The following is a 26,092-nucleotide window of genomic DNA, read 5'->3' as shown; positions in this document are numbered from 1 at the left end:
GTCCAATTTCACAGGATTTCCATCCCACAACCCAAGCACATCCCCCCACCCCCCAAACTGTCTCCTCCGGAGACCATAAGTTTTTCAATGTCTGTGAGTCAGCATCTGTTCTGCAAAGAAGCTCAGTCTGTCCTTTTTTCAGATTCCACATGTCAGTGAAAGCATTTGATGTTGGTGTCTCATTGTATGGCTGACTTCACTTAGCATGATAGTTTCTAGGTCCATCCATGTTACTAAAAATGCTGGTATTTCGTTCTTTTTGATGGCTGAGTAATATTCCATTGTGTATATGTACCACATCTTCTGGATCCACGCCTCTGTCCATGGAGATTTAGGTTGTTTCCATGTCTTAGCTATTGTAAATAGTGCTGCAATGAACACTGGAGTACATGTGTCTTTGCGAGGCATGATTTTCTCTGGGTAGATGCCCAGGAGTGGGATTGCTGGGTCAAATGGTAGTTCTAGGTTTAGTTTTCTGAGGAATCTCCATACTGCTTTCCACAGTGGTTGTACCAATTTACAATGCCACCAACAGTGTACTAGTGTTCCTTTTTCTCCACACCCTCTCCAGCACTTATTGTTTGTAGACTTTTTGATGATGGCCATTCTGGCTGGTGTAAGGTGGTACCTCATGGTGGTTTTGATTTGCATTTCTCCAATAATGAGTAACGCTGAACATCTTTTCATGTGTTTCTTGGCCATCTGTATGTCTTCTTTGAAGAACTGTTTCTTCAGATCTTCTGTCCATTTTTTGATGGGGTTGTTTGTTTTTTTGGTATGGAGCTGCAGAAGGTGTTTATAAATTTTGGAGATTAATCCCTTGTCAGTTGATTCACTTGCAAAGATTTTCTCCCATTCTGTGGGTTGTCTTTTCATGCTGTTTAGGGTTTCCTTTGCTGTGCAGAAACTTTGAAGTTTGAGTAGGTCCCATTTGTTTATTTTTGTTTTTACCATCATTACTCTAAGAGGTGGATCTGAGATGTTGCCGTCATTTATGTCAGAGAGTGTTTGGCCTATGTTTTCCTCGAAGAGTTTTATAGTGTCTGGTCTTATATCTAGGTCTTTAATCCATTTGGAGTTTCTTTTTGTGTATGATGTTAGGGAGTGTTCTAATTTCATTCTTTTCCATGTGGCTGTCCAGTTTTCCCAGCACCACTTATTGAACAAGCTGTCCTTTCTCCATTGTATATCCTTGCCTCCTTTGTCATAGATTAGTTGGCTGTAGGTGCATGGGTTTAATTCTGGGCTTTCTATCCTGTTCCACTGATCTATATGTCTGCCTTTGTGCCAGCACCATATGGTTCTGACGACTGTTGCTTTGTAGTATAGTCTGAGGTCCGGGAGCCTGATTCCTCCAGCTCCATTTTTCTTTTTCAGGATGTCTTTGGCTATTCTGGGTCTTTTGTGCTTCCAAACAAACTTTAAAATATTTTGTTCAAGTTCTGTGAAAAATGTCCTTGGTAATTTGATAGGGATTGCATTGAATCTGTAGATTGCCTTAGGTAGTATAGTCATTTTGATAATATTAACTCTTCCAATCCACAAGTATGGTATATCTTTTCATCTATTTGTGTCATCTTTGATTTCTTTCATCAGTGGCTTGTAGTATTCAGAGTACAGTTCTTTTGTTTCTTTAGGTAGGTTTACACCTAGGTATTTTATTCTTTTGGATGCGGGATCCAAAAGAATAAAACGGGATTGCTTCCCTAATTTCCTTTTCTGCTTTTTCATTGTTAGTATATAGAAACACTATCGATTTCTGTGTATTGATTTTGTATCCTGCAACTTTGCCAAATTCGTGGATAAGCTCTAACAGTTTTCTGGTAGAGTCTTTAGGATTCTCTAGGTATAGTATCATGTCATCTGCAAATAGCGATAGTTTTACTTCTTCCTTTCCAATTTGGATTCCTTTTATTTTTTTTACTTCTCTGATTGCTGTGGCTAGGACTTCCAGAACTATATTGAAGAGTAATGGCGAGAGCAGACATCCTTGTCTTGTTCCTGATCTCAGCAGGAATTCTTTCAGCTTTTCACCATTGAGAATGATGTTCGCTGTGGGTTTGTCATATATGGCCTTTATCATGTTGAGGTAGGTTCCCTCTATGCCCACTTTCTGAAGGGTTTTTCTCAGAAATGGGTGTTGGATTTTGTCAAAGGCTTTTTCCGCATCTATTGAGAGGATCATATGGTTTTTATTCTTCAGTTTGTTAATGTGGTGTATCACACTGATGGATTTGCGGATATTGAAGAACTCTTGCATCCCTGGGATAAATCCCACTCGATCATGATGTACAATCCTTTTAATGTATTGTTGGATGCAGTTTGCTAGTATTTTGTTGAGGACTTTTGCATCGATGTTCATCAGTGATATTGGCCTGTAGTTTTCTTTTTTTGTGGAGTATTTGTCTGGTTTTGGTACCAGGGTGACGGTGGCCTCATAGAATGATTTTGGGAGTATCCCTTCTTCTGCAATTTTTTGAAATAGTTTCAGAAGGAGAGGTGTTAGCTCTTCTCTAAATGTTTGATAGAATTCACCTGTGAAACCATCTGGTCCTGGACTTTTGTTTGTTGGAAGTTTTTTAATCACAGTTTCAATTCCAGTTCTTGCGATGGGTAAAATGTCTTAATTTAGGAAAGATAATAGAATTCAAGTCTTGGTTATCACCTATTAGCCATGTCAGCTTGCTTCTAGGAACCTGTTCCCTCATTATAACTATAACTTCATAAGATCGCTTTGAGGATAAACTGACACAACTGAAATAAAATAACTCTGAGACCCAGAAAACTTTGCCAACAATGCTGTGGTGTGCTAGTGGTACATGATACAAGTCAAATGAGGTGAACTGAGCAGCATCTTCAAGGAAGGGAAAGCTCTTTAAGGCGATTACAATCCTCCTCTGAATCAGTAGAAAACCCAACATTTCAAGGAAAAGCTGAATACATAAAAATTTGCTAAAGATATGTCTCTGGAGTACCAAGCCTGAAAAGGTAAGATGTGGGAGCCTAGGGTTTTCTGCTAAGAGTGAGTTTCAGCCACAGAATTTGGGTGACTAACAGGACAAGGTAGACAAAGCCTACAGTAAGAACAAAGCAAAGGTAGCAACAAAAACAAGGTAGCTCAGATGTGCGTCGGCGACCAGCCTCTGACCTCCTCCAAGGGGACCACCAGCCCAGTGATGCTGGTCTCTCTCAAACGTTGACACTCAAGAGAAGAAACCTATTGCCCACTGATGCGTTTTGGATCATTTGAAGAAACAGGCTTTATTTACATGGTCTGTACCTTACCCACTGGAAAACCCCAGGGATAGCTAAGTCAGTTCCAGGCTGCTATAACAAATTACCATAGACTGGTAATTTGGCTTTAACGACATTTATTTCTCAGTTCTGGAAGGTGGAAGTCCAAGATCAGAGTGCCAGTGTGGTCTGGTTCTTGGTCAAGTACTTGGTGAGAGCCCCCTTCCTGGTTCTACCCTCACATAGCCAATCCTCGGTGCTCACATGCAGAGGAAGAGAGTCAGCTCTCTTCCTTTTCTTATAAAGGATTAATACCATCATGAGGGCTATACTCTTAAGGATCTGATCTACCATAATTACTTCCTAAAGGTTCCAAATATTTGGAGGTGGCTCCAAACACCATGACATTGATGGTTAGGGTTTCAGCCCATGAATCTGGGGACACACAAACATTCAGCCCACAGATGTTTTACATAAAGATGAAGTTCCTGTCATCTCCAGCAAAGTTCAACAGATCTATTTTGAACCAAAATGAATGGGGCATGAGCCTAAGGTCTCTGAATATAGAAGAAACATCAGAAAGGTCACCAATTAACCACCTGTGGAAGTCATCAAATAACTATGTAGAATAGCTGGAAGCTCAGAGTCAGCATGGCAGTATGCCATCAAGAGTTGAAGCCCAAAGCCATGTGTGGCATTTGTTTTCATTTGTGCTTAATTCTTTGTTTTCAGGCAGGACCACAGTGAGACTGAAGGAAGATTTCAAAGCTTCCTCATATACAGATGCAGACTAGGAAATCTGACCTCAAAAAAAAAAAAAAGATTAAGAAAATACAATGTTTAGACGGAAAAATTCTAAGGGTGATACTCAGGTGAATCCCCTCACTGTGAGCACCCACTGCGATAGAGAATCTTTTTTTTAATCTGAAATTGAAAAATATGCAAGAGGTCCAATCATTTATTGAGTACTTAAAATATTCCAGGCACTGTTGTAAGTGCCTGACATGTATTAACTCATTTAATCCTCACAATAATTCTATGAGGTATTATTATTGTCCATATCTATGGATGGAGAGGCTAAGACAAAGAGACATATCTAACACCCCAAACAAAAAATAATAGCTAAAAAACCTGAGGTTCAGAGTTCCCGTTGTGGCGCAGCAGAAACGAATCTGACCAGGAACCATGAGATTGCGGGTTGGATCCCTGGCCTCACTCAGTGGGTTAAGGATCCGGCGTTGCCAGGAGATGTGGTATAGATCACAGACTCATCTCAGACCTGGCAATGCTGTGGCTGTGGTATAGGCTGGCAGCTATAGCTCTGATTTGACCCCTAGCCTGGGAATCTCCATATGCCACAAGTGCAGCCCTAAAAAAGAAAAAAAAAAAAAATCACTGACTGACAGGTCAGTCTCCCAAAGCAACAGAAATAAAAGCAAAAATAAACCAATGGAACCTCATCAAACTGACAAGGTTTTGCACAGCAAAGGAAACCATAAAAAGAAAAAGATAACTTACAGAATGGGAGAAAATAGTTCCAAATGATGCGACTGGCAGGGCTTAATCACTAAAATATACAAACAGGAGTTCTCGTCGTGGCTCAGTGGTTAACGAATCTGACTAGGAACCATGGGGTTGCAGGTTCGATCCCTGGCCTTGCTCAGTGGGTTGTGGATCTGGCATTGCCGTGGGCTGTGGTGTAGATTGCAGACGTGGCTCAAATCTGGCATTGCTGTGGCTCTGGTGTAGGCTGGCAGCTACAGCTCCAATTGGACCCCTAGCCTGGGAACCTCCATACGCCATGGGAGCAGCCCAAGAAATGGCAAAAAGACAACAAAAAATAAAATAAAATAAAAATATACAAGCAATTTATACAACTCAGCAGCAAAAAGCCAACAACCCAATGAAAAAATGGGCAAAAGATCTGAAGAGACATTTCTCCAAAGATATACAGATGGCCAACAAGCACATGAAAAAATGCTCAACATCACTGAGTATTAGAGAAATACAAATCAAAACTACTAAGAGATACCACCTCATACCAGTCAGACTGGCTGTCATTAATAAATCCACAAATAACAAATGCTGGAGAGGCTGTGGAGAAAAGGGAACCCTCCTACACTGTTGGTGAATGTAAATTGGTACAACAATGGAAAACAGTATGGAGGCACCTTAGAAAACCATACATAGAACTCCCATATGACACAGCAATCCCACTCATGGGCACATACCCAGACAAAACTTTCCTTGAAAAAGACACACGCACCCGCATGTTCATTGCACACCATTCACAATAGCCAAGACATGGAAACAACCTAAATATCCATCGACAGATGATTGGATTCAGAAGATGTGGTATATATACATGATGGAATACTACTCAGCCATCATAAAGAACAAAATCATGCCATTTGCAGCAACATGGATAGAACTAGAGATTCTCGTACTAAGTGAAGTAAGTCAGAAAGAGAAAGACAAATACCATATGACTTTGCTTATATCTGGAATCTAAGATATGGCACAAGTGAACCTTTCCACAGAAAAGAAAATCATGGACATGGAGAACAGATTTGTAGTTGCCAAGAGGGAGGAGGAGAGAGTGGGAGGGACCAGGAATCTGGGGTTAATAGATGCAAACTATTGCCTTTGGAATGGATAAACAAGGGGATCCTGCTGTATAGGATTGGGAACTAGGTCTGGTCACTTGTCTTGGAGCATGATAATGTGAGAAAAAAAGAATGTATACATGTATGTGTGACTGGGTCACCTTGCTGTGCAGTAACATTCACTCTTCAACAACTGTTAGCTCTATCCCTTTGCCTGAGTATTTCCAAGAGTCCTAAAAGATCTTATGACTATAAAAAGAACATGGCAGAAAAGAAAAAATCCTTACAAGTTTTAAAGGTAGCATGAGAAGCTCTGAATGAAAATATAATATGAGATAAACTGAATAATAAAGTTCATTTGGTCAGGTGGCTAAAACTAATCAGTGATGAAATCAAAGTTCAATACTCTTAGTCTGGCCTTTCTGTTCTTACAAAGTATGTTATTATTTTATTTCACAAAATTACCCTTTGTTCAAAAAAGAGCCCAATAAATAAACATGTTACAAACAAGGCCCAGAAGTGTATACCTTAGGAGCAGAACTAAGACTAGAACTTCTGCCTCTTGAATACAAGACTCAGTGAATAAAAACTGTCTTTTTTTGGAGTTCCCACTGTAGTGCAGCAGGTTAAAGATCCAGTGTTGTCTTTTTCAGAGTTCCCACTGTGGTGCAGCATGGGTTCAATCCCCAGCCCCACTCAGTGGATTAAGGATCTAATATTGCTGCAGATGTGATATAGGTCGCAGCTGTGGTTTGTATTCTGTTCTTGGCCCAGGAACTTCGATATGCCATGGATATAGCCAAAAAAAAAAAAAAAAAAAATTCTTTTTCTCTCAAGTATCAATATTCCTGATGCAAAATTAGAAATCCAAAAACTTGTTGAGAATTAAATATTTCCACAAACTACATAAAATCTATAAATACCACGGTCTGAAGAGTTTCAAATGACTTTATGAGAAGGTGGCTTCAAGTTTAATGTCTTTTCCTTTTAAATAACAAGTTAGAATATCTCTATAAGTACAAAGCTAAGCCTCTGACACTATTACTCACACACTCAAAGAATGAACAAACTTCAAAAATAACATTTTTATTTGGCAAAATCAGTAAATAAATTGGCAACCTTGACAGATAATCATTTCAATCTAACATTTTACTTAGCAGATAAATGTGTGTAGAAAATCCGTAAACAGTATAAATACTTTTCTCAAAATATTAAGTGAAAGAAGCCAAACACAACAGATTATATACTCTATTATCCCATTTACATGAAATTCTAAAAAAGCAAAAATAATGGTAGAAAACAAATCATTATTTGCCAAGGGCCAAGGGTGGAAGGATGGGATTGACCACAAAGGGACATGTGAGGGTTTTTTTTTTGGGGGGGGGGGAAGGGGGGAGTAAAGGAAAGGTTCTATATTATGATTACAGTGGTAGACAGACAATTGTATGTTTTCGGAACTCACTGACATCTACACTGAAAAGTGGAAAATTTTATTATGTGAAAGTCATATCTCAAAAAAATTTTTAAAGGTTATACATAATCAGCCTACTTTTCAAAGAATCATTTCAGTAAAAATATTTTACTCAGTAAACAAATATTCATTTGTAGAAAATCTATAAATGATATAAAAATTTTTCAAAACCATAAACATTGTTTACTTTCTGACATCATTTTAAGAATTTCTTTTCTTCTAGAAAAACAAGCAAAACTAAGAAGTACTGGAAAAGTGACCATAAATGCAATTTAAAACACTCCAGGAGCTCCCTTGTGGCACAACAGGTTAAGGATCCAGGGTTGTCACTACAGTAGCTTGGGTTGCTGCTGTGGCATGAGTAGTTCAATCCCTGGCCTGGTAACTTACACATGATGTGCAGGGGGTGGGGGGGGCAGCTCCAAAAAATGTTTCATGAACTTATTAGTACAATGATGCAGTATTTGGCAGGTCTCTGAATACTTTTTCCATAATGTAACAGTATACTAGAAGTTCTACGTTTGGGTTGTACAGGAGCTGAGAAGACAATATAAGTAAGTGGCAAGGGGCTAGCATTACTGTACTAAACTGGAGAGTATACGGCCCCTCCCAAGTGAGCTGTCAGCACTGGATCCCACAGACTGATGCCAGGAAAGAACAGAGGACACAGTGTAGCTAAGGTTTCTCAAGTTTTAAGAAAGGCAGAAATCTTGACTTCTCTGTGAAATTTCCTGATTTTTTAGAATGATGGTTTAAAAATTTTTTACACCACTACATGGGCCAAACAACATACTTCCACAGTTAGAATTATCATCTCTGGTCCACAGTGCATGCTTTCTGAATTTTTTCAACAACAAAGTCTTGCCGTCTTTCTAACAGCTTACATCTTTATTTGTAGTGAGTCCAGAATAATGTGGAACACTAGCACAACTGCAGTAAAATTCACTTCAAAATTACATGAAGGCTAGTCACGTTTAGTCATTTTGCTAAAAATCCAAGTCCTGTTTACATTTCTAAGCATACTGGTTGGTAATAAAAGGAAAAATCAATTATAATGAAGGGAGAAAAGGTGAGGAAAACAGAAAAAAAAACTCAATTTTAAGAGCCATAGTCAGCTTCTAGACTCCAGAGCAACAAAATAATCCATGTGTTGAAATTTGAGAACTTCATTGCCCCAACTAGTCCAACCTGGCTGTAAATTTCGAGCAAACAACTCCAAATATTCCCCCTCTGGCTTGATATAGTCTTTTAGAACCTCTGTCCAAAAAGAGAAAAAACACAAAAATTATTATTAAGAAAGGAATCAATTTCCTTTAGCAGTTAAGAGGAGAAAAGTGAGGATGTTTCCTTAAAAAAAAAAATAGCAAATTAATTTCAAGATTTCATCACAAGCTTCACTATTTATAGTTAGAAAGTCATTTGAAATAAGCACCCTCGAGATTGGGAACAATATCATCAGAACTTTCAATAGTTCCTGATTTATCGGTTTTCATTTGTAGATGAGAAATGAGGATTTTAACACCCACACAGGTGACTTTTCAGTTTTCCAATAATGCTGACAGATCTCCTGAGTACCGACTTAATTTATTTTTTAATAAATGTAATCCATGCATGAAAAAAAGTCTTTAGGAACAATACAAAGACAACCCGCTTTAAAACTAAGTCTCTGCAAACATATACTTTAATGTAAGAGTTGTACACTTATGGAAATATTTAGACATATAACTAACAAATAACATTACCTCCTCAGCTATAACCTTGTAGTACTGAGAACATTCCTGCACTTCCAAATTAGAGATCCTTCTTTACCTAAAAATTTCATCATATTATCACCTCAGTTAAGTAATCTTTATTCAATGTATTCGTAACTACTGAAAATTATATTTTGTTGGGAAAAGTCATCTACATGTTAGCTAAATAGTTGTGATGTACACGAACAGAAAGAACAGAATATGCGTAGAAGCTTTTTTTTTAAAGCACATGCTCATTTGAATGACAAATATTGAAATCAATTTAACCTTGATCATGTTGCCAGTTAGCTATATTTTTTTGTATATGTATATTCTACTACAGGAACTGGTATGAAAATAACAATTCAGCGATGAAAAGTCATTAAAACAGACAAAATTTAGTTCTTAATTGCTATATAAGACTGAGCTTAGAAGTAGTCCATCAAATTATCTTTAGGAAGGGTTCCTTGGGAATACTTGATTTAGGTTAGATTTAAAAGATAAAATAATTATTTATTTGTCTGAAAGCACTGGTCCAGTTTATCAAAAATCAAAGAATTAAAATCTGAAAGAGAATGGATATGGGTATACGTAAGACTGGGTCACTTCGCTAGACAGCAGAAACTATCACAGCCTTGTAAATTAACTATATTTCAATAAAACTTCTTTTAAAAAAAACCATTCATTGTCTATAACGCAACCAAACTCAAATTTGAGCTCTGATCCTTCTAGGAGATGCTGACATGAGACTTCTAGTCCCTATACAAGTATATAATTAAATGCTACTAAACTTGAAACAGAAAGATTTCCCCAGAGTCTTAGAGGACAATAAACTTTTATATCACTTTTCCATTTTTGCCCCATGAATTCAAAGTCTTACTGGCCTCAATTCACTTGTCTAAGGTTATACTGAAGCAAGGCTTTGGTATTTTGGTTTTGCTTGTTTGTTCAGGTTTTTTGGTACAAAGATGTCAGCAATTCTAAATTGGAATTTTAAACTGCAATCTAAACTGGAGTCAGCCAGTGAAAAACATTTACTATTTCTGAGCACCCATTATAATAAGTGCTATGAAACTTAACAAATGAAACAGATATCCCAGTATTCTAAGAGTTCACAGTCTCATAGAAAAAGATGGCCAGGTACTTGGAGTGGAAAAATGCATAAAACCTAAATCCATTTACTGCCTCCTGTTTTATCAGTGTAACATTTCTTCATGGCTTTTTTCTTTTCTAACTGAGAAAAATAGAAAATAGAGTAATGTTTTTATAACATTAACCACATATGTTTAATTTCAAAACAAAGCAAACAAAGGAAAATGAATGGAAATGTTTTATTCTTACTAATCTTAAACATCAATTTAAAAGAAAATGTAAGATCTTAAAAGTTCTCATCACAAGAAAAAAAAATTTTGTTAACTATGTGTAGACTTATTATGATCAGGAAATATATATATATGTATATGTACATATATATCAAATCATAACATTGTACACCTGAAACTAATACAACGTTGTATCAATTTAAAACATAAATTCAAATGTATAAATTTGAGATGACATATATAGATAATTACATAACAACTGACACTAGTAAAACGTATTTCTAACCAATGGAGAGAAAGTAATCCACACATAGCCAGTCATTACCCTTTTGCTTTGGAGCAAGGGGCAGGCTGAGGCAAGGAGGAGGTGTTCAACATCAGTGCATAAAATCTCATCAAACTATATTTAGCTCTTCAGATAAAAACTCTTAGTAAAATAGTAAAAAGGGGTAGAAATTCCTCTGAGGTACAATATATAAAACAAAAGACTGATCCAAATACTTTTTTTTGTAAATCAACTATACTTTAATTTTTTTTTAAATCATGATTCTCCTACCTAAAATCTTTAAACTTAAAATATTATACATTTATGTTAGGTTGCAAGCCATAGCTATTATTGGCTTATGTTTAAATCTATAAGAAGAAAGTTCAAGACTTAAAAAGAGTAAATGGAAAAAAAAGGAGTAAATGTATCATTCTGAAATGAATGTGCTGCCAACTTGGTGTTTTTCACATTTTTCAGTAGAAATAACAACTTAAAACTTGTCAAAAAAACTTTTGTGATTGCAGAAGCAAAAGAGAATATTTCATTTTGTGAATTTTCATAAGGCATTTTAAGAACATTTACATATAAAACTTTTAAGCATTATATACAGAACATGTATTATCCCAAATCCTTGGGTTATGATTTCAGAGTAAAATATATCACAGAAAGCTTAAAGTTGCTTTTAATTTGTGTAGCTCTATACCTAAAAGACAGGCACTTGCTATCCAATAACTCAAAAATAAAGGATTACAAATACTTTTTGTCTATCAGTACTTAACCAAAACATAAGAATTGCATATATTGAGTCATGCAGGTTTTTTTTCTCAAAAAAAATCTCACTTTTCTCTTTAAATATTCTCAATGCCAGAATACGTGTTTGTGCTGCTCTCTACTGGGAATATGGCACAAATGCATTTTATAAATATAGGCTGTAATACTAATTTTTATTAGTATTAATAAAAGACTAATTTTAATCACTATTTTTATAAAACCCTGTATCTTAAGGCTATACTTAAATATAATAAATTTTTTAAAATTGATAAATAGTTTAAATATCACTTGGGAATGAAAGGCTTTGGGCCTTGGCTTCTGGATTTTTTTAAGTAAAAAAATAGTCCCTAAGACACATCTTGAATTGAGCTTTGGTATTCACCAAATGATAAAGAAAATTCAAATAAGAAGAATACAAATTATATTTTCTCCACTGAGTATATAACTGGTGCCGAACATAATTTTTTTCTTCAAAGAACTGTACAGTCTCACCTTTCATTTAAGTCAAGTGTTTAACGCATATAGGATCTATGACGGTCCAATGTTTAAAGGCAATTATTTACCGAGAGCCCTCTAAGTCAAAAAATGGATCAAAAGGTAGACATCTGAATATTTCTCAAATGAATTAAAACTAAAGACTCATCTGCATTAGCAATTTAAGAAAACAGAAATCCTAAGAGCTACCAACAAACATTCTCTTGGAAATATGAATTTACTTTCCTAAGTAGCCTAGCTCATGAACTATCCACATTCTGCAAAATCATATGATAAGCTGATGGCCTATAGTTTCCTAAATGGCAACTTGAAAGTTTTGGGTTTTTTGCCAGGACCACCAAATTAATAAAACACATATTTCAAAAGAAAAAAATTGTAATAGTAAACTTTGAATCAAATTCAGTATCTCTTAAGGATTTACATTCTTATTATTCTTTCACTTAAAAAAAACGTTAGCATTTACTGATCTATTATATGCTACAGAATTTCAAATATAACAAATTCTCACAACTCTGAAAGATTAAATATCATTATTCCATCTTCAAATGACAACTTTAAGGTGGAAAACTATTAGAGTAACTTGCTCAAGTACCAGAGCCAGGATTCAATCTGAAAGGCCAAAATTTTCCAACTATTCCTTGCTGCTTAGTTTCATTAAATGATGAACATTATACTGAAGCATTAATACTAGTAAGAGTAACAGGCTGGAGCAATTACCTCTCCAATGGTTCAGAAAAGTAACAAACTCTACCTCGACATAAAACTGAGGATTTCTACAAAATATCAAAAGAATTCTAATCATCTCTCACTTCTAATCTGAGCTCCTGGATTTAGAACAACCCAGGGATAGAGCCCTGATAATACAATAAAGCCCGAGCAGAAGTACAGTCCTCAGATGCACCATCAGCCTTCCTTCTCTTGAGGCCAGTCATAGGGTAACAACTGGGATAGTAAGGAGAACCTTAAAATGTACATATTAAGAGGAAAGGTTTTGGTAATATAAGGCTAATTTACACAGTGCCCTAGACTAGTGGTGGTCACAAGGATCTGTCTCTGCTTTAGCGGAGGTTCTTCCAAACACCAATCACCTCCAGACTCCATTCTTGTCGCAACCTCTGGAACCAGACAAACCGTTTTTTTGTGGTTAGCTCCTTACTGCCAACCACGATGAGCTGCCAATTTCGAGAGAATTATTCCACCAAAGTGGAGGCCGCAGTCAGCTGCCCGGTTGACCTGCATCTGCCAGGCTCCTACACCTACCTCTCTCTGGGCTTCTGTTCCCTCCTTCAGGGGAGGGGGCAGGGAAGGAGGTTGGCTGAGCACCTCTTGAAAATGCAAAACCAGTGCACCCTCTCCCAGGACACAGAGCCACACGACAAGTGGGGTAAAGCCCTGAACACCATGGAAGCCTAGAAAAGAACCTGAACCAGGCCCACACAGAACCCAATCTCTGTGCCTTCCTGGAGAGCCACCTCCTGGACAAAGACAGGCAACACCTAACCAACCTGCGTGGGCTGGCAGGCCCAGGCGGGGCTGAGCAGGTACCTCTTCAAAAGGCTCACCCTCAAGCACAAAGAGAGGCCTATATCCCTCCCTCTTAGAGTCACAGCCTCTGCCTGAGCCTCTCCCTGATGCCACTAGGCAGCTATTTAACCCCTATATCCTTCTCCCAAGCCAAAGACTAAATGGAAACAATAAAGCTTTCAGTAGCAAAAAATCCCAATTTATTCTCTATTTCATAAATGCTATAGGATTTTAGAATATTAATTAAAATAACACATATCTGATTTAATTTTCAAATCTATAGACCATTCAAATACTAAATTCAATTCTTCTCTCAATTAGAGTAAAGTCATAACAATTCTGTTTTTATAAAAACATACCAGCAAGAGGTGGCTTATGTGAGTGAAGCATACAAGGAACGCTGACAATCAACTTGTGATCTGGAATGGAGAGCTCTTTTACCTCTGCATTCCTACTGAAACAAAACAATGAAATAAATTATATTTTAAAGGACAATATTTTACATATAAGCCACAGCTGCCTTGATTTTTTTTTTCACCTTTCAAATAGCATCTGAATTTATAATAAATTGAAGAATGGAAATAACAATGGAAATCAACAATTTAAGTACTAAGACATCTCAGATAATTTTCTTTTCTAATAATGACATTACACATTAGATAAAGCAAAAGATAATATAAAATTTCACATGGTGTATCATTCACACTTTTCTATTCTGGCCATTTCCAGATTTTCAAAAATGTAAAAATTAATGAAAAGCCAATAATCATGGGTTAATAATTTTTAAAATCCTAAAAATTAATGTACATACACAATTTTGAAAAATCACCCTTCCTACCTTAATAGTAAAGCAGTTCTTTCTCGAACTCTTCCCAGTACAAGAACTTCATAAGGCTTTTTGTGTGGTGAATCTATTGGGAACACAAACTCTCCTGAACTGGTGATCTGACAGAAATGAGTCAAAACAAAAACAAAAACAAAAAAGTCATACATCTGTAAATATCCAAGAAAGAGCTGTTTTTTTTTTCCCCTACCACTATACAGTTTCCACCAAAGAAAAAGAAATTATTAAACCTCAAGGCTAGTGCTAGCCAATAAAAATATAATGTGAGCTACAAATATAAGCCACATATATAATTTAAATTTTCTAGTATCAACATTAAAGTAAAATAAGAATGAGGCAAAATTAATTTTAATTGCATTTTTAATTATTTTAATTTAATCTAGCATATCTAAAATATTATCTTTTTGTGGTTGTTGTCTTTTTAGGGCCATACCCACAGCATATAGAATTTCCCAGGCTAGGGGTCGAATTGGAGCTGCAGCTCCCGGCCTACGCCACAGCCACAGCAACGCAAGATCCGAGACGTGTCTGTGACCTACACCACAGCTCACAGCAATGCTGGATCCTTAACACACTGAGCAAGGCCATGTCCTCATAGATACTAGTCAGGCTTGTTACTGTTGCTGTGCCACAACAGTAACTCCCTAAAATATTACCATTTTAATATGTAATCAATTCAAAAATTATTGAGATATAATCTTTATTTCATACTAAGTCTTTTAAATCCAAAAGACATATTTTACATGGAGCACCACAGCTTAATTTGGACTAGCCACATTTCTAGTTCAAATTGAGTAGAAACTGACTGAAGAGCCACATTATCACAGGTGACGACCATAATGGACAGGGCAGCTATAAGGGGCTAAAAAATACTTTAAATATCATTTTATCACCTTACACACAAAAATCTGTTTTTAATTCCTGTAAATCATGCCATCATTAATTCATTTATTTGTTCATTCAAATAACATTTTCCAGGAGTTCCTGCCTTGGTGCAGAGGAAACGAATCTGACTAGGAACCATGATGCTGCGGGTTCGATCCCTGGCCTCACTCAGTGGGTTAAGGATCTGGCATTGCCGTGAGCTGTGGTGTAGCTTGCAGACGCAGCTCAGATCTAGTGTTGCTGTGGCATAGGCCGGCAGCAACAGCTCCGATTAGGCCCCTAGCCTGGGAAACTCCACATGCCATGGGTGCAGCCCTAAAAAGACAAAAGACAAAACAATAAATAAATAACATTTTCTATTACTGGCAATGTGACTAAATAGATTATAATAAGTTTTCCTTTATTTATAGAAAATAGTGTCATTAAATACTGTCAGAGCTAAAATTAATAATTAAAGAATCTCAGGGATTGATGAAATAGACAACAGTGGTCCAATCCCTTGGCATTATAAATCCAGAAATTCAGTTTTATCATTTCACCCAGGTGTGATCAGACTCTCAAAGACTCACTTTAGCTAATCAAACTCAAAACACAATTTATAATAATAACATCAATTAATTAATCAAACACGGAAGTGTATTTTTCACTATCAGAATACTCACATCCATTATCAATGTAACCCTTTACCTATATCCAGGTACATAAAAAACTAAATCTGAAAAGTCGTTTTATCACCTCAAGGCCCATGAGAAACAGCATCTATTCTATACAGTGCTGTATAAACACTGGCAAATTCTTACTCTTTGGATATCCTTTAAACTCAATGCAGATTACTCCTGTTATACCAATATGTGCCTAATACCTAATAAGTATTTCATATATTTTTTCCACTATATATCACCTATAGTTGGTATATATCATACTGTTTCTCAGAACTGATTACTACTAGAAATGAATAGTCTTAGTTTTTATATATTACCATTTTACTGGTTTTGATTTCCTGACTTTGGCCCCAATTTCTGACTATAAAATCTCTGTCATAATAGACAGGGTGGAACCAAGTTTTATATTCCTATTATGGCTCTATAGCAAATCAACCAAAGTACAACTATAAAAAGCAAAGATACAACTATAAGGATTGGTTTGCCAAGTCCCATAAAATAGGCACAAATAACATACATAGCTTTTAGAAGATATTCCAGTAGACTACAAAGTATACACAAAGCACATAAAAATAGAACTCTAAGATTAATATACCAGTTATATAAATGTTAAACATTCAACCCATAATAAGCTGGTTTATCTTTTTAAAATTTAGGAGGGCTTTTGTGGAATTCATCTAAGTCAACAATGTATCTTTCAAAGGAAGTCCATGAACTCTGAACTGATGACTTTTTTTTTTCAGAGCCACACAGGCAGCACATGGAAATTCCCAGGCTAGGGGTCAAAAAGGAGCTGCACCTGCTGGCCTACACCACAGGTCACGGCAACAACAGATCCTTAGCCCACTGAAGGAGGCCTGGGATTGAACACATCCTCATAGATACTAGTCAGGATCACTTCCACTGAGCCACAACAAGAATGCCTTTTGGTATTCTTATACCAAGAAAAGATATTAAAGATCATCCAACCAATCCAAGAGCTGGAATCATTTCTTTCAAAAACAGGTACTGGAGTTCCCATCGTGGCACAGCAGAAATGAATCCGACTAGGAACCATGAGGTTGTGGGTTCAATCCCCGACCTTGCTCAGTGGGTTAAGGATCCTGCGTTGCTGTGAGCTGTGATGTAGATTGCAGACGTGGCTCGGATCCCGTGTTGCTATAGCTCTGGCATAGGATGGCAGCTATAGCTCCGATTAGACCCCTAGCCTGGGAACCTCCATATGCCACAGGAGCAGCCCTAAAAAAAAAAAAAAAAAAGAAAAGAAAAAAAAACAAAAATAGATACTGAGAAACTAAATTAATATTTAGAGTAGAAAAGGTTCTTGCTTCCAGGATATTCCCAACTGTTCCACACAAGGTTTCTTTGCTATTCTCCCTCCCATCCCCAGAAACATAAGAAGAAAAGAAGTCGCAAAGGGTAGCTGAACTTTTGGATGAGTAAAGAGGAAGAAGATGAACAGTAAGACAATTTCTACATTCAGTGATGAACGAATTCCCCAATGTTTTTGTTTGTTGTTTTTTTTAAACTACAGACATTGAAGCCTTTTAAAATATCATCCTGATATCCACCTGAGTGATTTCCTAAGGCCGGCAGTTTGGGATTCTACTACAAAAAAAGATACAGAACAAACAGATAAAAAGCCTTGAGAATAAGAATATAAGAGTATTTAGCAGCAAGGTAAATGTTTTAACTAGACCATGTTAAAAGAGTAGAGCAATGTCATGTTAAGCATTAAAAAGTAGATGCTAACTTTATTATTTATGTATCACACTTTATTAACAAACATGTTAACTTCTGAACTTACTTTTACCCAGTGCCACTCAGCAACTATTTCCACAGACCAAGAAGGGTAAAGTTCTTCCTTCACAAAACGTAGATGCTTCTGTCTATTGGTCACCCAAGTAACAACAAGACAGTTTGGAGCAGCCAGTTTAGGGATAGGTATTTGCTTTATTTGCAGTGGTGATAAATAACTGTATCTAAAGATAAACAGAAAAAAAAAATAGCAAAAATCACTGCAAAAAGAAAAATAAGCAGGGAGAAGAACCTGTATAATACTGACTCCACAAACACAAAGCTCCTACAGGCTATTTGTGTCACTATGAAGCCACAGTGACACCCAGTGGACACATTACTACATGCAAGTCAGAAAGAACAGTTTGAATTTTTACCAGTTCAAAATTGTAAGGCCATTATTTCTTCATCACTTCTAAATGTATTACATTTTGGTAAGCTTACTAATATTTTATACATGATTTTTTATCATTCAAAATCAAGCAAACATTATTGTTTGGTAATCTGTACATTACACAGGGAGCCCATACAGCCTTGAAACTACTGTCTCAATATTCCACCACATTTTCAAACCTCAGTCTATCATCCTGCTTTTCTTTCTTCCCAATCAGTTCTACTGGGCTCTCTGAAATTCTCATGCTTTCAATGCAAAAAAGTCCTATAGTCTTATACCTCTTGGCCATTAGCACTGCGAAGTCTAGCTTCTCTTGCTAGAACACTACTTGTTCCGCAACACCCATCAAACCATTGTGGCCCTTTCTCCAACACCCAACACACACAGCAGGGAGAGGAGAGGTCAGTATTCTCCTAGCTTCCCTACTGCCATTGCCAGGCTATCAGTCATCTTGTAGATACCATACAAGTGAAGTAAGTCAGACAAAGACAAACATCATATATCACTTACATGTGGAATCTAAAAAATAGTACAAATGAACTTATAAACAAAACAGAAACAGACTTGCAGACATAGAAAACAAACTTATAGTTACCAAAGGGTGGAAGAGATAAATTGGGAGTATGAGACGAAGAGATGCACACTACCATATATAAAATAGTTAAAACAATAAGGATTTACTGCATAGCACAGGGAACTATATTCAATCTTAAAATAAACTATTTTAAAAAAAAGAAAAGATAAATATTAAAATACTGAAGAGGAGTTCCCATTGTGACTCAGCAGGGTAAGAACTTCACTAGTATCCATGAAGATGCAGGTTAGATCCCTGGTCTCACTCAGTGGGTTATGGATCTGGCACTACTATGAGCTGTGGTGTAGGTCGAAGACGTGGCTCATATCCCGCAGTGCTGTGGCTGTGGCATAGGCTGACAGCTACAGTTCCAATTCGACCCCTAGCCTGGGAACTTCCATGTGCCGCAGGTTTGGCCCTAAAAAAAAGGCAAAAATAAATAAGTAAAAATACTGAAGTGTTTACAAAGGACAACAGCATTGAAAAAGCATATCTAAAAGATAAATTATTTATACTTACCTGTTACTTCTTTTAACTGATTTGTTCTGCCATGGTGGATCTATCACAATTACATCATATGTTTTTCTACCTGAAAACAAAGACATATTTCATAAAATACTTTCTTTTTGTTTTGTTTTGTTTTGATTTTTAGGGCTGCACTCACCGCATATGGAAGTTCCCAGGCTAGGGGTTGAATCAGAGCTACAGCTGCTGGCCTACGCCACAGCCACAGCAATGTGGGATCCCAGCCATGTCCGCAACCTACACCACAGCCCACAGCAATGCCAAATCCTTAACCCACTGAGTGAGGCCAGAGATCGAAACCACAAACTCATGGATCCTAGTCAACTTTGTTAACCACTGAGCCACAAAGGGAACTCCCAGAAAATACTTTCTATATGTATCACTTTAAAAACTAAACATGTTCTTTAACACTGAAGTGCATTCACTACAGACACAAATATAATGGAATACAACAAAAGGATTTGTGGCATTTGTTCAAATAGAATAATTTATCTTAAAAATTAATATATTTCCATTATAATTTAGTACCTGTGGGGCTTTAATGCAATTTCACCTATTGCATTTTTGCAGAGACTTCCTAAAAATAATAACAGCTCACTTAGCTGGACATCAAAGATTTGTAAATGTAATATAATCTTGGAGGCCATATTAATATGGTCCTCTCAAGCCTAGACAGGGTGTGGGGTTTTTTTGCTTTATTTTTTAACTTTTTATAAGAAACAAAACTTCAGCCTTTGAACTGCTGTATTGACCACAATAAGATTTCTCAATTTGTCTATTAGTGTTTTCATTTCTGGCCCTAGATCCATACCAGGATTACATGTTGCATTTAGTTGCCATATCTTCTAAATTTCCCTCAATCTGGAAAAGTTCTTCAGTCTTTGTCTTTTATGAACGTGACACTTTTGAAGACTACTGGCTAGTTATTTTATAGACTGTCCCTCCATTTGGATTTGGTATTTCCTCGTGATTAAATTTAGGTTATTTATTTTTGGCTAGAGTACCACCAAAGTGATGCCATGCCCTTATCAGAGCAACATTTCCAGGAAATACAGGCTGTCAAAATGTCTCATTATCAGTGATACTACCTTTGACCATTTGGTTTAAAGTGTTGGCAGCCAGATTCCTCCAGTTTTACCTTTTAATGAATAAGTTGTGGGAAGATGCTTTAAGACTGTGCAAATATCCTGCATCCCATCTTTTCACCCACTATTTTGATGCCCAAATACTGTGGTGTGTGCCAAATGGAAATTTTCTAGTTATATCATTCCACCCTCACTTATCAACTGGAATTTTACTGTAAGGAAGACCTTTTCCTTCTATAAACAAAGGTATATTTTTATAAATATACAATTTCATAAGTCATCAAAAGAATGCAAATTAAAATAAGCAAATAATGGTTTTAAATTATCAGAATAACAAAGATCAAAAAGAATGGAGTAGGAGTTCCCGTCGTGGCGCAGTGGTTAACGAATCCGACTAGGAACCATGAGGTTGCGGGTTCGGTCCCTGCCCTTGCTCAGTGGGTTAACGACTCAGCGTTGCCGTGAGCTGTGGTGTAGGTTGCAGACGCGGCTCAGACCCCGCGTTGCTGTGGCTCTGGCGTAGGCCGGTGGCTGCAGCTCCGATTAGACCCCTAGCCTGGGAACCTCCATATACCGCGGGAACGGCCCAAGAAATAGCAACAACAACAACAACAACAAAAAAAAAAAAAAAAGAATGGAGTAGAGCATGATAGTCTCATTAATCTGTTACCTTGTCATTTATGCTGAAGAACTTAGGACTCTGACATGAACAACCAGTCATGTGTAAGATGGCTTGATAGTAATTAAAGGAACCTTCTTATCAATAAGCTATGTTACTTTAGTAACTTAAAATTTTGCTATAAAATGTCCAAATAACAATAAACAAAAGATTATATTCAGGAGTTCACATCATGGTGCAGCAGAAACAAATCCAACTAGGAACCACGAGGTTGCGGGTTCGATTTCTGGCCTCACTCAGTGAGTTAAGGATCCAGCATTGCCATGAGCTGTGGTGTAGGTCGCAGACAAAGCTCGGATCTGGTGTTGCTGTGGCTGTGGTGCAGGCCAGCAGCTACAGCTCTGATTAGACCCCTAGCCTGGGAACCTCCACATGTTGCAGGTTCGGCCTTAAAAAAGGACAAAAAGACAAAAAAAAAAAGATTATATTCAAGTTGATCAATATACCTCTTATCTACCTCATCCTTTAGAATATTTTAATAGTTATAATTCATTAGAAACATATAAATCATTGACCTAAACTCCTAATGCAGATCATCTCATCTAATCCTCAAAATTACCCTCAGAAGGATGTATTATCATTTCCATTTTACAGATTAAGAAACAAACAGGCTCATTTTTCTGAAATGCCCAAAGACTCAATTAAATTTCAGAATCTAAATTCAAATTCAGATGTATATGATGCTAGACTTCAATAGCTAAATTTTTTTTTGTCTTTTTTTTTTGTCTTTTCTAGGGCTGCACCCTCAGCACATGGAGGTTCTCAGGCTAGGGGTCTAATTGGAGCTGTGGCCGCCAGCCTACGCCACAGCCACAGCAACGCAGGATCCCAGTCGCTTCTGTGACCTACACCACAGTTCATGGGAACGCCGGATCCTTAACCCACTGAGCGAGGCCAGGGATTGAACCCTCAACCTCATGGTTCCCAGTCGGATTCATTAACCACTGACCCATGATGGGAACTCCTGTGTCTAAATTTTTAATTCTATACAGGAAAATATTTTAAGAAACTTTTTTTTTAAGAAACTTTAGATAATAAACTTAAGATGTAACCTAATAGTCAAGGAATGGTTTGGGAATCAACATTCATTTCTGAAATGTTTCTACTTTTCAATGAATAACAGTTAAATAAAGTTATTTGGACAAAACCAATTGTTCCCTGAATCCTTAAGTCCAGAGCAATAACTATATTTACTTTCTTAGGAACTAAGTTTTTGACCCTTTGTTTGTAATAAGATTTTTTTTTTTTTTTGGTCTTTTTCTTCTTAGAGCCACACTAGTGGCATATGGAAGTCCCTAGGCTAGGGGCTGAATTGGAGCTGTAGCTGGCAGCCTACACCACAGATTGGAGCCACGTCTGCAACTTACACCACAGCTCACAGCAATGCCAGATCCTTAACCTACGGAAAAAGGCCAGGGATTGAACCAGTGTCCTCATGGATCTCATGGATACTCAGGTTTGTTACCACAGAGCCACAGTGGAAACTTCCTTTTTTTAATTTTTAAAGTGAAAGTCAGCACTTTAAAATTGAGTTTAAAAGAAAAAAATATACCAAGAAAATTAAGAGTTTATCATAAAATGTTCATGTTCATTCAACATTCAGACTTGCTCTTGACTTTTGAGGCCACAGAAAAGTTATCTTTTTCTAAAAATAAACATAATAACTTACAATTCAGAAGTGGGTATATACAAGAAATGTCAGACAAAAGAAAACTGCTTTTTGGTGGCAGCAGGTATTTCTGTCCCATTAAAGTAATCATTTTTGTAAAGCTAGAGTTGTTTTCAACAATCCGTGAAAATAAATCTTGCTCTGTAACAGATATATCATCTTCCATCAATTGTAATGTCTGAAGTTCCATTTCATTCAGAGAAGGCACATGCTTTGCCATTTCACATAATTCTGACAAACTGCAGGTATCAAGTGGTAAAGTAACGGGCTTACTACACTTATCGCATTTTTCAGAAAGTGGATGAAGAAAGCCACTTTTGAGACCTTCTTGGATTAACTGTGAAGATCCATCTAAAATCAGCCCTCTGATCTGTAAGAGAATTGTTTTAAAGTACATTAAAATGTCACCAATATTAAAACAATTTTCTAAATAATAAAGTTCCTACTATGCTTTGAATATTTCAACTTATGGATTGAAATTAACATTCTTAATACTTACAGGAAAATAATTTTACACTACAATAAAAAGTTAAAAAAGTCTAAATGTGAAGTTGCCATCATGGCTCAGCGGTAACAAACCCAACTAGTATTCAATCCCTGGCCGCACTCAGTTGGTTAAGGATCCAGCATTGCTATAAGATGTGGTATAGGTAGAAGATGCAGCTCAGATTCCATTGCTGTGGCTGTGGCATAGGCCTACACCTGCAGCTCTGATTCAACCCGTAACCCAGGAACTTCCATATACCATAGGTATGGCCCTTAAAAAAAAAAAAAAGAAAAAAGAATGCAGTGACACAAGTCGCTGCAAAGGCAAGGGTTCTATTCTGGCCCTGCACAGTTGGTTAAAGGATCCAGATTCTGGCATTGCCACAGCTGCAGCACAGATTCAGTCCCTGGCCAGCAAACTTCCATATGCCACAGGTACAGCCATTTAAAAAAAAAAAAAAAAGGTTTCAGACCTTGGATGGATGTCAAGTAGTACAGAACAGTGGTTCCTAAAAAAAGAGAAAACCAATTGCTCTAGCTTACTGCCTTGAGAAAATTTCCAGGTAGCAGTACAGGAAGGAGACCCATTCAGAGTCTGACAGTCTCTGTGAGTTAAGGAGATACAGCTGGGAGTCTGGAAAGACCAAGGCAGCTACAGTTTGCAGGGCAGGGTACCAGAGAGGAGAGTGCTGTACAGAGAAAGCTCCTGAGAGATTCAGAGGTTCAAGTCTCCCACCAGGTAGTGATCAGCACATATATGTGATGAAATACCCAACGTCAGGGAAAGAACCAGATAAAATGATCAGAGGGAACAACCCCCAGAGTTCACACATGACTTGTGCAGCCTATTTTTAAAGATTAGGGGAAAAAGTAGAAAAGGATAGTGAGGCACCTATTACAACCATATTCATATGTTCAAAAATGTAAAGAAAAAAAAAGCTTGTTAAGAAAAGACAGGGAAACTATAATAAAAGACCAAACTGAGTATCTTAAGATAAAAACCATAACGCAGAAATGAAAAATACACATTGGATTAACAACAGATTAGACACTAAAGAAGAAAAGATTAATGCACTTGAAAACAACAATAAAAGTGCCCAAAATGAAGAGGGCAGAAAAAATATCTGAGGAGAAATAGACAAAAATTTCCAAATTTGCTGAAGACTATGTATTCACAGATCCAAGAAGATCAACAAAGGGAGGAGGAAGAGGAAGAGGGGAAAATTACTTTAAGGACCATCACAACTAAATCACTGAACATGTTCAAAGCAGCTAGAGACTTTCACTTCCAAGATGGAGTAATAGGGACAACAGCTTTCAAAACACTGGACAGCAGGCAACAAAGGAAAGTGAAAGAAATCAAAGGTAAGCCCTATGACTGCCCCTGCTAACTACCTGTCAAGTTTCCAGGCCACAGGAAGAAGACACTGGGCAGAGTCTAAAAGAAATCCAGAGTTGAGGAGACAGACCTGAGAATATGCGAAGGCCAAGAGTTCACAGGAGAGTACCAGAGGAACGAGCTATGCAGGAGAGAACTCTGTAGATCTGCAGATAGTCACACCGAAGAAATCTCCCTGAACACCGATCAGTGCCAGTGTGCGAGGGAATATCCAAGGCCAGGAAAAGAACCACCCAAAAGGACTAAAAGAAACAGTCCCTGGAGTTCTCATAGGGCCAAGAATAGCACCTAGACTGGAAAACATCTTGATTCACAGGACAATTAGAAGACAATTCACCAGGGGGTCTCTCTCTGTAAGCAAAGGCACTGATAGCTTTTGTTCCAGAATAAATCTTCACATGTTGGTTTGCAACCTTGGGAGCCTTCTCAGTGAAATCTGAAACGAACTCCCACACATAGAAGGCAAGGAGAGACAAAAGAGGGGCTTTTATCATTTATAAAATTTCTAGACTTAACTAATATAGTGTGTTTACTTATGTTAAATATGTAAATGAGGAGTCTATGAGGTTTTAATAAAATTAGTTTAAAGTGTTCATTACTGTGCAAGTAACAATAAATCACTCCACTGTTCAATTCTAACTTTTATCAAAATGGCTACTGAATTTTTAAGAACATTCTTATTTACACTGTCCATTTACTTATACTAGTTTACATCCACCCTCCAATGTCACTGATGAACACTTTACACCTTACCTTTGTATGGTACTCCATAGCATCCAATTCACCTTGATTGAAAACAACACATCTCTTACGCTTCTAAAGAGTAAATTACAGGAAAAAATTATGTTGCCATCCATCATAATATTGATATTTTGAAATACATTACTATCTCTTTTCTTTATCACAGTTCCCATATCATGTATCTCATTCTTTAAGAAGTAATAACTAATTACTGAGGTCAAAATCAGTGCAGAGTGTGGCCTGGGGGGGTAAACTTTCCCAATTAGTAACAATTATTATTACCATTATTACAAACAAAATGGGTGAGAAAATGTCACCTAGGCCTTCTCTACTACTAGTTAAGAACTAGTACCACATGATAAAATGTAGCATGACATCCTTAGAACCCAAGGAAACTGTGATACTATATAAAGAGTTATCAGTGTCACCTGTTGATATATGGTATAATTCTCCCAAGCTTTCTTCATTTGTGAGGAAAGAAAAGTATCCATGTACTATCATCAAAAAAGTTGCAAATGTACTTTTAATAGCACTCTGTGCTTGCTCTGAGGATTAGGTACAAATAAGGTATGTTTTACATCTAACAAACTCCATGGCAAAGAACATGTAAGACAGTGCAATGTAGAACAGGGACTTTGCACTTTTTATTGCTGAAAAATCAGTGCTTACATGGTGGTAAACTCCTAGAAGGCTAACAACAAATATTTGTTGGCTGAATAAATAAATGGACCCTCTATTACTTTCCTTCTTCTAATTCTCAACTTGCTTTCTTATTTAGTATCATTCTTCCCCACTCGATTATAAGATCCAAGACAGCAGGGATTATATTCATCTTGTTATATCACTCTGTGAAAGACAGCAAATATTTCTTGGGTGAATAATGAATGTAATTCCTATCTCTGACAAGGAAAATGCTAATGTAATCTGTCTGAAA

General features: G+C 37.0%; 1 protein-coding gene across 5 annotated transcripts in view; it reads right to left on the bottom strand.

Moving 5' to 3' along the window:
• Positions 1-26,092, bottom strand: part of METTL4 (methyltransferase 4, N6-adenosine) — a 118,788-nt gene that overhangs the window by 89,375 nt on the left and 3,321 nt on the right. For 2 of the 5 annotated variants that reach the window (XM_047793839.1, XM_047793840.1), the window contains exons 3-9: positions 25,171-25,233; positions 22,533-22,902; positions 19,094-19,163; positions 17,617-17,791; positions 14,257-14,363; positions 13,778-13,872; positions 6,934-8,568 (exon numbers count right to left, since the gene is read on the bottom strand). In XM_047793839.1, coding sequence (XP_047649795.1) covers positions 8,423-8,568; positions 13,778-13,872; positions 14,257-14,363; positions 17,617-17,791; positions 19,094-19,163; positions 22,533-22,902; positions 25,171-25,233 — 1,026 coding nt within the window. In that variant the 3' untranslated portion in view covers positions 6,934-8,422. Of the gene's footprint in view, positions 1-6,933; positions 8,569-13,777; positions 13,873-14,256; positions 14,364-17,616; positions 17,792-19,093; positions 19,164-22,532; positions 22,903-25,170; positions 25,234-26,092 lie in introns of those variants that run through there. The other 3 variants (XM_047793844.1, XM_047793842.1, XM_047793843.1) reach the window with 3 other exon arrangements.

Source organism: Phacochoerus africanus, chromosome 8 (genome assembly GCF_016906955.1).
Source record: "Phacochoerus africanus isolate WHEZ1 chromosome 8, ROS_Pafr_v1, whole genome shotgun sequence".
Classification (NCBI taxonomy): Eukaryota; Metazoa; Chordata; class Mammalia; order Artiodactyla; family Suidae; genus Phacochoerus; species Phacochoerus africanus.
The sequence above is the reverse complement of the archived record's forward strand: the minus strand, read 5'-3'. Positions and strand labels throughout refer to the sequence as shown.